Raw genomic sequence first — 14,858 nt, 5'->3', positions numbered from 1 at the left:
GAAAATTGCAACTAAATGAAATGATTATTCATGGGCAAGCACACCTATAAAGGCAAAAAAAAAAAGGAGTTGGTGGAGTTAGTTGGATACAACTAACTCTCTTGTTAAAGAACCTACATCTAAAAGCAATAAGAAACTTTATTTTCATGAGAATATCCTCTAGATCTCTTAATACTACAAGGATAACTACAGCTATAATACATTGGTTATCCTATGCTAGCCCTGCATGAATAACTCTTTTCTACAATTCATTTCTCTGATTATAGTCTCTTATACAGAACTCAGACTCATTTTCATTACTCTTTGAATGACTTGTATATTTAATTTTTCACAGTGTTATTTTATGACTTACAGGAATATAGGATACAGCACAACTGACCAAACTAAGATTGAAAACAAAACTAATTAAAATACTACAGGACAACTACAGGGAATTAAAGTGATAATAAAATGTATGTCAGAACAGTAGGCAAGAAATTAAAAGAAAATTGGGGTGAAAAGGGTGTTTGTTCAGACAGTACCTGTAAAAAATAGACTCGAATACAGGACTACAATCCCCATGAGCCTTTGCTCCACTTCCCCAGAATGCCTTGTAATCTCACCTGGGCCGAGATCCAGAAGGTATTTAAGCTGATTCAAAGGCTTTTGAGGGCTCTCTCTCACTCTTGGACTTCCATTTTGGGGCAGGCATGGCTTTTTTTTCATAATGTAGGTGAGGTTGTGTCTAGGCCACTCTATGGCCTGGACACGTGTCTCTTATCCTGTATTTTCTTTAATCCTTAATCTTCAATAAACCTCTAAAAAAATATAATACTCCTTGCAGAGAGAAACTAATTTCTACCTGCCTCAGTCTCCCCGTCTCCCCTAAATTTTAATCTTTACATTCCTCTAGTCTGAGGGTTTACTGAGCCCTTTTCAGATCTGCTCTCCTCCTCTGGTGCCTATCTGCCATTCAGACTCCAAGAAACTGTAACATAGTGGTCACACCCTAGTAAATTGTCTCAGCAAGCAGCCTAACCAGGTGGAGGGTAACCAAACAGGCCTCAAACATGTCAGTGAGTTGGGGAGGGTGTTTACCCAGGTGGAATATGAGGATAGGAACAATTTGTTCCAATGGCTATGAAGGCAGCAGAAGTAGGTGTGGAGTGCTTAGAGCTTCTCTAGTTATCAAAGAAGCCAAGGCCATCATCTACTGCATCTTGGGCCATAACCAGTCCTCTTGACTTCTGTCTGGCAACTGGACTTCAGTGGCTCCAGAAGAGAGACCAAAGCTCTCTCACAATGGCTTTGTGCAACTCTGCTTCACTTAAATCCAATTTATGCATGTCAAAAGACATCATTTTAATCTTTACACATTTTGGTTCTCTTAGAGTACAAAGGACAACAACCAATCAATGAAAATTAAGTGAGGATAAGCAGAGTTTTAAAAAGATGGGCCTTTGTTTCAACAAAATCACTCTATAATTTCCCCAAATTCAGTCTATTCTCTTCCACCTAATTCAGTTCAATTCTATTATCTATTCATAGCACCTGTCTAAAATATATAAGAACTAATAGATCAACTACATACCATAGTCTGGACAGTAGGCACTCTTTATCTATTTGGTTTTTCTGGGTAGATAGTTAGCCTGAATGAATTTGAGTACTTATAGATCTCACTTAGGAGGAGGCTTTTCAGTTTTTCAGAGCTTGATATAATCATCACAATGACACTTGAAAACAGGAACACCTGGAAAACACCATCCATAAGAAATTCCTGGCTTCCAATTGGATTCTGTACTGAGCATCCTCCATGACAATGGCAAACAACTTTAGCTCATGTAATATCTCCATTTTAGGTCCCATCTGATATTAATCATCAAAGTTATCTGTTGTTATATCTTTCAATGGCTCTTATGTGATTTTGACAAATCCTGTTGGAAGAGAACTTTAAGGCAATGTTTTTGTTCTAACAATCATTTTTTTTTTTGCATTTAATTCTCAGTATTAATGCAATTAAATGTAGCTCATCCAGAAAATTATCATCTTAAATAAATGGATAAATCTTAGTGAAAAATGAAACCATTGCATGGAATTACCTTAATTTAAAAATATAACTACTAATGAAAAAATCTACAGTAATCATTAAATCTAGGATCCTTAAAAATAATCCTTCTGTAATTTCTGGTGACAATGGCTGGGTAATAATTGTACCATAAATCCACTCATTTCCCAAAACAAATCCATATAACTTAGTCATTTGTTTGATATTCCTTTGTGGATATATTGTTGATGGCTGCCATTTGCACAATGCTCTAGTTCAGCTGATCTTCATAATAACACTGTGAAATTCTCTAGATAAAGAAACTGAAAGAGTTTAAGATGGTAAGTGCTGGATTCAAGCCTAGATCTCTCTGCCTCCCTCTCTCACCACTACTCCCTATTCACTATTATTAGTTGAGTTCCTGCAGATGTTCCCCTTTCCACTCTGGAAAACTGAGAAATTTAGCTGTTCCACAGACTTTTGATTATATTGTACTAATCCAATGGCATGTTCATGCTATCAATCTATACTACTTCTGCCTAATGAAGTGGTATCTTCTTATTTCAAAAGCATTTCTGTAGGTTCATATTTTCTACAAATATCAATCCTCTTTCTCCATTTTGGGGAGTTAAGTATTCATTATTTTAATAGCTGTCTTAAATTGAAGGCCCTATGTTAAATGTTAAAGGACCATTCATCATATTGCATTTTGTTTTTTTAGGATACTTTTCTGATTGTTATGGTCCATTTGATAGTTCCCCAAAATTGGCATTTGTGTGTTAGTAGCTTTAAACATACTCTTTCTATTCAGATTTAATTTCAGGGTGACAGTAAACATCCTCACATATTCAGTTACAGCTTTTCTCCTCAATCTCTTTATGCTCATTACGTCTTACCTAGAGAACAAGGTATTTGTAGGAAGAAAGGAAACTAACAAGCATTAAGTTCCTACTATGGGTCAGGCATTGTGCTAAGTGCTTTTACTAATATCTCCCTTGGTCCTCACAACATCCCTGTGACATTATTATCCTCATTTTGCAAAGGAAGAAATTGAGGCACAAAAGTTAAATGATTCCGCTCAAGGTCACACATCTAGCAAATGTCTAAGGATGATTTTGACCATAGATCTTCTTGATTCCAGGTCCATTGGTCTATGTACTTCACTATCTAGCTATCACTTTCACCTTGATCCACAGGTTCAAAGTGACCACCAGGGCACTTATGAAAAAGAATGCAATCCACATCTAGAGAAAGAACTGTTGGAGTAGAAATGCAGATAAAAAATATGATTTATCACTTGTTTATATGAGTATGTAATTTGGAGTTTTTATTTTAGCAGAATATCTCTTACAAAAATGAATAGTATGGAAATAGGTTTTGAGTTATAAAACATGTATAATACAGTTGAATTGCTTGTCAGCTCCAGGAGGGGGGAAGGAAGAGAGGAGGGAAACAACATGAATCATGTAACCTTGAAAAATTTGTTTAAATTTGTTACTGGAATAAAATAAAGAAAAAATTACTTAAAAAAACAAAAAAGTGACTTTCAGGTTCAAGCTCAAAGTCTTAAGCCTCTTTTCCCTTGGCTTATGTTTGCAACTTTTAGAGGTAGTTTTGCAAAAGATCTCCAGAAAAGAGAGCAGAGATTTCATGCTCTTTTTGGTGGCAAAAAACCTGGAAAACGAGGGGATGCCCTTTGATTGGGGAATGGCTGAACAAATTATGGCATCTCTTGGTGATAGAATACTATTGTGCTCAAAGAAATAATGAACTGGAGGAATTTCATGTGAACTGGAACAACTTCCAGGAATTGATACAGCGTGAAAGGAGCAGAACCAGGAGAACATTGTATACAGAGACTGATACACTGTGGTACAATTGAATGTAATGGACTTCTCTACTAGTAGCAATGCAATGATCCAGAATGGAGGGACTTATGAGAAAGAACACTATCCACATTCAGAGGAAGAACTGTGGGAGTAGAAACACAGAAGAAAAACAGCTGCTTGATCACATGGGTTGATGGGGATAGGATTGGGTATGTAGGCTCTAAATGATCACCCTAGTTCAAATATCAATAATATGGAAATAGGTCTTGATCAATGATACATGTAAAACCTAGTGGAATTGCACATTAGCTATGGGAGGAGATTGTTGGGAGGGGAGGGAAAGAACATGAATCTTGTAACCATGGAAAAATATTCTAAATTAAGTAATTAAATAAAATTTAAAAAAGAAAAGAAAAGAGGGCAGAGGAATGGATCCTGATGTTCCCAATGCTAGCATTTGTGTGGAGAAGAAATAAATGTGTAGTCTCTGCTGTACATATTTTCAAGAAAAGCTGCCTGTTCAAAGGTTAACAAACATGACTTTCTTTGACTGCACAAGCAAGGCCTTCAAGGGACATAGATTTGGAACCAAAGAAATGTAAACATTATCATCCATTGAAAGAGCAGTCAATGGTGTTAAGTAAGAAGTTCCCTCAGACTTGAACTAAGAATAAAAAAGAAAACAATAAATCCTTTAGGAAATACTTGTGAGATATTCAGGCTTTTATGATTTTGAAAGGCATTGCAAAGAAGAAGAATCAAGTGGCCCTTGGACAGGGCCTTATTTATTTTGAGGAAATCAATTAAAATTTAAATTATGATTTTAGATACCCTAAATGATTTTCTGCTCTTGATTATGCCTCTCACCAATCACACATATAGGCACCTGTCCTCAAAAGGATAATTTTACAAATGAGGATTATCATAGTAATGTTAATTTTGCACTTGTATCTCAGAGAGTTCAGGGAGGCAATCAAGTAATATGTGAAGTCCCAGTAATAGTTATACCAGAAAAAGGTAATGGCAAAGGGTTAAAATGTAATGGACTAGCAATATTTCTATAATCAAGTAAGAATATCTTTAGAAAACAGGAGAAGTTAAAAAAAGGCAGAAAACGTATTTAAATACTAGAAAATGACTTCCCCACTGATCCACTGATCCCTAAAGAAATACTATCCTATACCTCACCTTTTCCAGGGCTGATGGCTGAGATCGGAGGCCGATGATCATTCATTTTCTCCTGCCTTTCTTTTTGCAAAACATGTTCCATCTCTTTTTTCACCAAAAGTTTGTTTGATGGGTAAAATAAGCCAATGGTTTGTGTGCCTTTGTCCTTCTTTGTTGGCATATTCGATTTTGATATGGAAGCTGGTGTCCATGCCGATTGAGTCTATGAGACAAAATATTGAGAGCAAAAATTAAAAAATAATTTTATTTCCTTTGCCTGCTAACTTGCACATATAAAAATTATATTCATTAAGAAGAAAATCTTCTTTTTCTAGAGCCTAATTTCTTTACAAAACCAGATACTTCCAATTAGAATCAGATACACAGTAACACAGTACATAAATAATTTGAATATATATAATCTAAAGTATCGGGGTAGCATTCTCTTTTACAGACCTTACCTCATTATGAGAATCCATTTCTTGAGTACTAACGGTCACACTGTTACTAGATTTTACTCTTGTGAAGGGCTCTATATAATTACCGCAAGAGCCACAATATCGAGCATCTGAATAATTGCTGGCTCTGCATTTAGTACAAGTGGAATAGCAGGATGGCGCAGTAGGCTAGAAAAACAGAAGATATTTCTCATTTTAGTAACAATTTCAAGGATCTATGATTTTATCAGTATGGTCCTTCCTTTGTAATACAAATCATAATTCCTCTACAACATGGCAAATGATCTCATGAGAGTTGTCATGGAAAAAAAATGTATTATCTTGCAATCAATGTGGTAAGGTAATAATAGTCCTTAGAGGAGAAGGAAGGAGAGAGGGTGAGAGAGGAAGGAAGTATAAAAGAGACAGTGACAAAGACAGAAACAGACAGAGAATTGTGAATTTTAGATTTACTCCATGTTGCTTAGTCTTTAGAATTCTAGCAACCAGAAATGTATACACCCCCACTTAAGGATTAATTGTAGGGGAGGATGGCCTATGACCAGCATGTGCTAGCAAATGACAAATCAGAAACAACTGACTGACCCCATGGGCTGTCCTAAGCCAAGCTTAAGCCACCATTGGTACATGTGAGACACAGGAAGTGATATAAAGAACTGCCTATATATTTCATGTCACCTCCTGTGAGCTCTCTCTCAGCAGCATTGGGAGCTCTTAGAGGCATTTGGCGTGTGTGTAGCTTTGGTGGGCTTGGCGGTGGAATTTACTGGGAGGAGCTCTGTAGCATGGTTTAGGTGAGGCAGTTTCCCTGAATGGGAACTTGGTGAGTGATGAGGCTGACTCTCCTTTTCCTTGACCTTCTGAAGGCATTATTCTCCAAGGAGGCCCCTCATCTTGGAGGCCTTGTGGCTGGAAGCCAAGCTAGATTTAATCTTCTGAGAAGGCCCCTTGGTTGAGGCCTCTGAACTCCCTTTGGCTTAGGCCTGGCTGGAGCAGATCTTCTACCCTTTCCCTCTTCTCCTTCTTCTTAATTTCTTCCTTCTGTTGTAAATAAACCACCATAAAATCCCATACTGACTTGAGAATTTCATTGGGATTGAATTTGAATCCCTGGTGACCATTAATATAATATATTCAGTCTCAACCTCTAAATTTTACCCCTAATAGAATGAATGCCATTCTGGGCCTTGAGGACTTAGCTCTGTCAGCATCATCTTCAAGAGCAGGAGGTATTCTTTATACTTGGAACAGATACTATAATAGACTAGGACTTTACTCAAAGTACCCTAAGGTTCCCAATGGCTATGTCAAAAGAACATGCATTCTGACAATGACTACCAGAGCCATTGTGGCAGTGATTTTAGTGACTATCAATTCAATTAATAATGGAGTTCACTTTTTTCTGAAATTAGAAAAAAATTATCCCTACCTTTAGGTCCCTTGAGAACATTAGGCAAACAAATAAATGTCTCTATTATAATCCCAAGAATATAATTTTGGAATTAATAGAAACTACAGAGTATAAATGCTGCCTCTTTCAGGTACAGCATCAAGAAGATCAGGGCTGAAGACGTCTGAGCTGAAAGCACATACCTGAGCTCCACACCAGTCACAAAAACGTGCATCACAACGATTCCTACGACCACATTTTGAACAGGAAATGATGGTTGTCTTCTGATTGATAAGAGATGGAGATGTTTCTCCAGTGAATATTGGCTGGTGAAACAAAACTATTTTTAAGGAAGAGAAACAATATTTTATCCACCTCACCCCTCCCCAACTAAACAAGTAAAAACAAGCAACTACAACACTTAGTGTAGCAACGTAGCAAAGCTATAGAATACATCAATGAAATAATGTTGGCCAATAAATAAAATGAGTTTTTTGTTTTTTTTTAAACCTTACCTTCTGTCTTGGAGTCAACACTGTGCATTGGCTCCAAGGCAGAAAAGTGGTAAGGCAATGGGGGTCAAGCGACTTGCCCAGGGTCACACAGCTGGGAAGTATCTGAGGCCAGATTTGAACCTAGGACCTCCCGTCTCTAGGTCTGGCTCTCAATCCACTGAGCCACCCAGCTGCCCCCAGGAGTCAAGCTTTTGACATATATATAGCTTGGAGTTCCCCTTCCCCATAAATAAATATTGATCAGGAGTTTAGCTTGAACCTGAAAACTACTTCCTTTAGACTAATAATACTTAAGGGAATGGACAGATATAATTCTAAACTGATATTCCTCTCGAAGGAGAGCAGAGTAGCCAGCCTTTGGCTTTCATCTCCTGCTTCCTCTTCTAGAAAGAATTAAGATCCTCCTTGGGAAAGTTTGGTGGGAGGAGTGAGGTAATAAAGTTCTATTCTTGGTTCTCTTTGGGCCACATACAACACCATTTGCTACAGATATTTATGAAGTCCACTTATCCACTCAGGAATATTTACAGGTGCTGTATCTCTTTTTTAATGCAAGAAGATATAATGGGCATACATGAGCAACAAAAAAAGGCTCCCAGGACTTAGTTTTCCATGTGCTTCAAGTTCAGAATGCATTTATGAATTGACAGAAATTTCCTGGTAGGTCAGGTCATAGACACAAAGGCCAAAGACATAGACTCCAGTGGTGAGTTTTTTTAAGGCAGAAAGTTTCCTAAAAAGTAGAATATCCAAATCTGAAGGGGTTGAAGGATATAAAAAAGGAAAAACAAACTATGGGTTACAATCACAGTGGGGAACAAAAGGAGAATGTGTAGGGTGATGCTGTCATGGCATCCTTCAAATCCGGGAATCTGGGTGGGATCTTGGTACCACAAGGCATAATCAAGAGGCTTCATAGGTCTCCAACCTGATCTGAGAAACTTTATGAAAAGAGAGATTAACAGTTTTTCTCCTCTAATCTGCCCATTTGTTGACAGATGGTTTCCCCACCTCAACATAAGCTTTTTCTCAGGGGGTTTCAATTCCCATCTAACCCTTCTGCAGAAGCACAGGAGACTAGATTCATTTCTTCAGAAGAAGATAATGATTTTACTATTTTATTCCCTTTTTAAAGTTATTTTTTTAAAGTCTTAATTACATGCTTTCTCAGGTTTTCTCAGATTATTATATTTTTTATGTTTCTTGTATCTTCTAGTATTAGAATTGCACTAAATAGGGTCTCATGCTATGAATTGATACCCCAAATAGCTATACCAAATTTCAGATAGCAATGGGATTCCTAAGTAATTTGGGACTGATGTGACATGTAACTGTCATCCATGTCTCTTGTTTACTCTAGGAAAATGGAAATGGATAATAGAAAACACAAGTTTTTAGTGTTCAGATTCCCAAAAAAGCAATTCTACTACTAGGTTTTTAAAAGGGGCATATTAAGGGGACAGCTGGGTATCTCAGTGGATTGAGAGCCAGGCCTAGAGACAAGAGGTCCTAGGTTCAAATCTGGCCCCAGACACTTCCCAGCTGTGTGACCCTGGGCAAGTCACTTGACCCCCATTGCCTAACCCTTACCACTCTTCTGCCTTGGAACCAATACACAGTATTGACTCCAAGACGGAAGGTAAGGGTTTAAAAAAAAAATAAAAGGGGTATATTAGTTATAATGCAGATTCTGCTGTCATAAATATTCCTTTCTTTCTATTTTTAATACCTCTTACCTTTTGTCTTGGAACCAATACTGAATTTGTTCCAAGGCAGAAGAATGGAAAGGATTGGGCAATGGGGTTAAGTGACTTGCCCAGGGCCACACAACTAGGAAGTGTCTGAGGCCACATTTGAATCCAGGACCTCCTGTCTCTAGGCCTGGCTCTCAATCCACTGAGCCAACCAGCTGCTTCCATAAATATTTCTAAATATGTAGACAAGTTAAAAAATCTAAATGATATCCTGAAAGAAAGCTAAAGGATAGGTTATTTGTTTAAGAACACTCTTTTGCCATAGACTCTGGCTTGGTAAAGATAACGGGGGAATTTAAATCATACTAACTGACTATGTGACTGAAATGGCCAACTCAATAGAAGAAATCTGAAAGGAAATATGTTTACCAACTTGGCCAACCAGCTCTTGTGTTCTTGTAGTCTCAACAAAGGAAAGATTCCCACAGTAAGGATATTTTTCAGTGGGGTTAAGGATAAGTAGCAGAAAGCCCTTTTGCAAAGTTTATGTTTGGACCTAGAATTTTAATTCATTTATCAAACAGGAAACTTTTGAATATGAAGCTGCCTTTAAAAAAAGAAAAAAAAATCATCTTACTCCGCATTAATGCTGCTAAACACAGAGAAAACAGATATTAGGTTTGCTCCTTAGACACGTCAATGCTAAATGTTACTACAATGAAATCTTAGTTCAACATTTACCATTTTGATGAAAAAAGCTCAATTTTAGAAATCCTGTTAAAGCAATCAATGTATATTTTATGAGGTTAATAATAGGAAGGGATATAAATTTTGGGTGTAGGAAATAATAGAAATTTTAAGTATTTATTATCTGTGCAGGACAGATAGCATAAAGGCAAGAATGAACTTTTGGTTAGTAATTTATTTGGTTCTCTCAATAATAACTATGATAAAGATTCTGCATGTGCAACATTTTTTATTTTTACTGTTTTCTTACTTGTAGTAATTTAGTTCTCTTATTCCTTAGAAAGTAGCAATTTTCTAAGGCATATTAAATTTTTTAAGTGGAAAAGTTATTTTAAAAATCACAAAAATATCATAGTAAACATAAATTTATCCACAGATATTGTGGCTTATGGTTTTAATCTCAACCTAAAAAATATCCACCTTATATAGCATTCATGAAAACACATGAATTAAGTTTACATGACCATATATATTCTTTCTCCAAATGATCAATTTATTAAATAGAAATTAGTCAATTCGGTAAACCAGTATCTGATTCTTAACTACTCTATCAGAGATTCATACTATAATTCCATGACGTAGTTGTTGAAACTTAGCTTCTTATGGATTATTTTAAGAGAACTCAACCCAAACATGACCAATAATTTAAAAAGTTCTCCAAAACAGAGGAAGCTTATTTAATGATATTGGCTGCCATTTTAGCTACTTGGCATTAATGTTAGGAAATAGGAACATTGAGAAGATAATTTCCTAAGCCTTCTTTTAACAGAAAACTAATTTAAACAAGAAAAGGCTTATTTTGTAAAAGCCCATGTTCACTGCAATTCAGTATCTACTATTCCTAGTTTCTTTCTTAGCATAGGGTCCACAAAAAGATGACTTGGTGCTACTGTTCTCTGTCTTTCTGGTTGTTGTTGTTGTTCATCCTTCATTTTTTTAAGAGGACCAATGGCATCATAAGAGTGATTGCATAAAGAATTGCACAAAGTCCTTGGACTCCCTTTCTTCCAGAGTCACTTAAGTCCATTGTCAAGACAGAGTTATGACTGGTAATAGTCTGGGATGCAGTAGACAATCTTGGCTCCTTAATGTCTGACCAATTTTTAAGCACTTCATAGCACCTGTTTCAGCTGCCTTTATGGTCACTGGAATAAATTTTTCTTATCTGCCCCTTATGCCAGGAGAATGTTTGGGGTAGACATCTCCCTAACTCACCCATGGGTTTTGAAGCCTGTTGGTTTCCCTCAACCTGGTTTAGTCTGTTTGCCAAGATGGTTTTACTGGAGTTGGGCAAAAGGTAGACATCAATGGCCAAAGATCAATCCCTTCTAAAGAGCTAGGTTTTTTTCTCAGAGCTACCAGAAGTCCACAACGGTCTCCTGATTTTCCAGAGCTGGAAAGTTTTTGGTTTTGTTTTGTTTTTAAACAAAGCCACCAGGAACCTGGCCAATATTTGGCCAGCTAATGGAAAGTACTCTCAAATTCCATTAGGGAAAACTTCACACCTTATAAAACGTTAACCTTTAATTACCTCACCTTGCCTGACTGATTCCATCAACTTGTCTTGAGGGGAAGAGGGGAGGATTCAATTTGTCAGGAGTGTTTTGACTTTCTGCCCCCACTCCTTAACCTTCTATGCAAAAGCCATAAGCATATAATGCTTCCTTTTATTTGTCTTTCTGCTGTTGCTTTTTTCATTAAAAATATGAAATTGGGTATCCCTGGATTTATTTTGGGGAAAGGGTGAAAAGTTTGCTAGCCTTAGGCTGGTAATACAATTCTCTCTACTTCCTTAAAATCGGGGGAAACTGTGCTAGAGCTTTACTCTTAAAAACAATCCAATTTAGAGACCAATATAGTTTAAGCATGTTTGAGCTCATTAAACTTTCAACCTACCCCATATGTTTCAGGCAGGTGGCTCTCACAGGTTACACAGTGCTTAAAGGGAGCAGGGTTTCCAGTTCCACAAAAACAGCAGATTCCCTTACCCTTAAAAATAAAGAATAATGTATTGATGTAGACAAACAACTCTACAAAATAATAATCAAGGCCCTTATAGTGTCCACCAGCAGATCCATACACATATTTTACAAAATGAACCAGGATAAGGGCCAAGTAAGTAAACAGTTAAGTAGAAAGGAGAACTACTGTTGGCCTTAGGAAGTCTGACACTGGGGCAAAGGAACTATCAGTTTTAACTAAAATTCACATTGGGAAACAATGACAATAGTTTGAAGGAAGGGTCATGGCAGATCCTGTTATAAATCCCATAGCTATTGCCCCAGTGGACATTCCTGAGGAGAGGAATGGAATGGAAATTTCTTCATAGCTTTAAAGGTGCCTCAGAAGTTTAAAAGAGTTCCTTGGGGCACTAAAAAGTGTTTTTTCCTAAGGTTTTTCCTGAAGCTCACAACTATAGGAGTGAGAACTAACAGCCTTTTACTCCTACCAAAGATAAGGACTGGGCTCCCCTTGTACTATTTTTCTTTTCTTTTTATTTATTTATTTATTTAGGCAATGGGGGTCAAGTGACTTGCCCAGGGTCACACAGCTGGGAAGTGTCTGAGGCCAGATTTGAACCTAGGACCTCCCATCTCTAGGCCTGGCTCTCAATCCACTGAGCTACCTACCCAGTTGCCCCCTACTATTTTTCTTAAAAGGACTTGATGAAATACATGGCAAAAGACCCATTTGTCTTCTAAGGTGTTCTGATCATTCATATGATGATATATATGTCTGAGGCCAAAGTCCTGACTCTTTGTAATATAACTGTTGTTGGGAGGCTTTAGGCTAAAAAAAGTCATACCAAGGCTATTAGTTAGACTACCAAGTGAATTTCCAAAGATTTTTGATAGTGCTAAGGTAAATAATAAAAACTCTATTAAAAATGAAAATCAACATCCAGAGCATTTTTTTACCTACTTGAATCCCATAGACAGGGTTTCTTGTAAAACAGTAGGCAGATGGGAATCACAATCAAAGGGTCTAAGTCTGGGACATAAAACTCCCAACAACCTGACTTTCTCACCCTTCCGCTTCATGTATTCAATATTCAAGACAAATTGAACCACTACCTATTTCTCCAAAATCAACATGCCATCTCTTATCTCTGTGCATGTAGGGGAGACCATCCCCCATACCTAAAATGAACTCCCTCCTCATATCTGCCTATCAAAATCCTTTTCCTTCAAGGCTCTGCTTAGATGTTGCCACATTAGTTAAGATCTTTTTTTTTTTTTAATCCTTACTTTCTGTCTTAGAATTGATACTGAGTCAGAAGAGCAATAAGGGCTAGGCAATGGGGGTTAAGTGACTTGCCCAGGCTCACACATCTAGGAAGTATCTGAGGCCAGGTTTGAACCAAGGACCTTCCATCTCTAGGCCAGGTTCTCAATCCACTGAGCTACCTAGCTGCCTCCTGGTTAAGATTTCTTGATTCCTACTAATGAAAGTATTTTTTCCCTCCTCAGATTTTTCCTGAAGCATTTTATTGATCCTCCCCCTTTCTCTTCCCCATACTTAATTATTAATATGGACCCAGAATTTCATCATTGTAGAAGATTTCCAGATGATGACCCACACTCTGTCAACTCTCCAAATGGAATATAAGCCCTTTGAGGTCAAGAATTGTTTTGTTATTTTTCTTTGCATCTCTAGCAACAAGTATACTTGTTTTATACAACACAAGACCTTAATACATATCTATGAATTAAATTAAGTACAGTTTGGGGGAATAACCAACAGGTCACTCAAGTAGTTTGTTTTTATAAATTAATGGAATTGAATTCTATAGTCTTTAAGGAATTCTAAATGACCATTTCAAGCACAATGGTAGTGTTTATTCTTCTTTATTCCAGAGACAGTTCACCTTTTGGAAGGGAGAGATGCCAATACAGGTTTGAATTTTACAAATAAAGGAAATGTTCTTAATACCAGAGCAGTGACACTGGAATTCATGCTCTTTGCTATAGTTATTAAAGAAGATTCTTCTAAGTTATAGTTCATAGTATCACAGATTAAGTATTAGACTATCTGTCTTTCTCATTTCAGAGGTGAGGAACTGAACCTAGAGAGGTTAAGTGACTTGCTGCAGGTTACACGGGTAAAGAAACAGAGGAAGAATATTAACCCAACTCCTCAGACTTCAAATTTAACACCCTATCTTAGCCCTTCCTTCTGTTTTTCCAAGATAAAATGGCTAGCTTGTTTTCTTTTAATTTTGAAGAATATCTTTTGATTTTTCATATCTCAATCAAACTCTTTTCCTTTCCTTGCCCAGAGAGCCATCCCTTTTAACAAAAAAAAACTAAAAAAGGAAAAAAATGTACTTTAGCAAACCCAATTAATACATCAAATACAATATATGCTCTCTTCTGAATGGCCAATATAACAGTAAAGGAATATTGCCAGGAGCCATCAGCTGGGAGCTGAGAGCCACAATGTCTTGACAAAGACACTGGTGGATGCCAAGAGGTCACAAAGTGGATCTTTGGCAGGATGGACTTGCCCACTCAGCCCCCTCTGCATGACTTCTCTCATCAACATCCCTTACTAATGGAACTGACATGATTTTTGTCCTCTTCCTGGTCTCAGAAAAAGTAATATAAGAGCAAAATGCTTGCACACTATTTTCCCAAAATATCACCAAAAGATTATACTCACAAAATCAAAACCAAAAGACTATTATGGATTAATTTTTGCTTAGGTACATAATTCCCAGAAAAAGCCTAACCCAGACTATCCTCTACTATCCCCTGCACAGAAATTCATTCTCTTAAAGCCTGTACATAAATCATTCATAAGGAAAGACTTATACAGGTATACCAAGCTCCATCATGCTTCAGTGACTTGATTCTACCAACCAAAACTCCCCTTGAGAAACTCCCTAAAAAGCCCTGAAAAATGATCAGCCTAATATTAAATCTGAATTGTGTTCTCAGTACCTCTCTAATCTCTCAACCTCACTGCTATGATTGTTGAATTGTTTCTACAATTTCTGATTGATTATCTATTTTTATTAAAGGTAATAAGTGGT

General features: G+C 37.0%; 1 protein-coding gene across 2 annotated transcripts in view; it reads right to left on the bottom strand.

Moving 5' to 3' along the window:
- The window catches only part of DZANK1 (double zinc ribbon and ankyrin repeat domains 1), a 146,670-nt gene that overhangs the window by 57,361 nt on the left and 74,451 nt on the right, over positions 1 to 14,858 (bottom strand). For both annotated transcript variants that reach the window (XM_007476646.3, XM_007476645.3), the window contains exons 10-13: positions 11,720 to 11,812; positions 7,071 to 7,193; positions 5,481 to 5,645; positions 5,041 to 5,242 (exon numbers count right to left, since the gene is read on the bottom strand). In XM_007476646.3, the coding sequence (XP_007476708.2) occupies positions 5,041 to 5,242; positions 5,481 to 5,645; positions 7,071 to 7,193; positions 11,720 to 11,812 (583 nt within the window). The remainder of the gene's footprint in view (positions 1 to 5,040; positions 5,243 to 5,480; positions 5,646 to 7,070; positions 7,194 to 11,719; positions 11,813 to 14,858) is intronic.

This window comes from Monodelphis domestica, chromosome 1 (assembly GCF_027887165.1).
Source record: "Monodelphis domestica isolate mMonDom1 chromosome 1, mMonDom1.pri, whole genome shotgun sequence".
Classification (NCBI taxonomy): Eukaryota; Metazoa; Chordata; class Mammalia; order Didelphimorphia; family Didelphidae; genus Monodelphis; species Monodelphis domestica.
The sequence above is the reverse complement of the archived record's forward strand: the minus strand, read 5'-3'. Positions and strand labels throughout refer to the sequence as shown.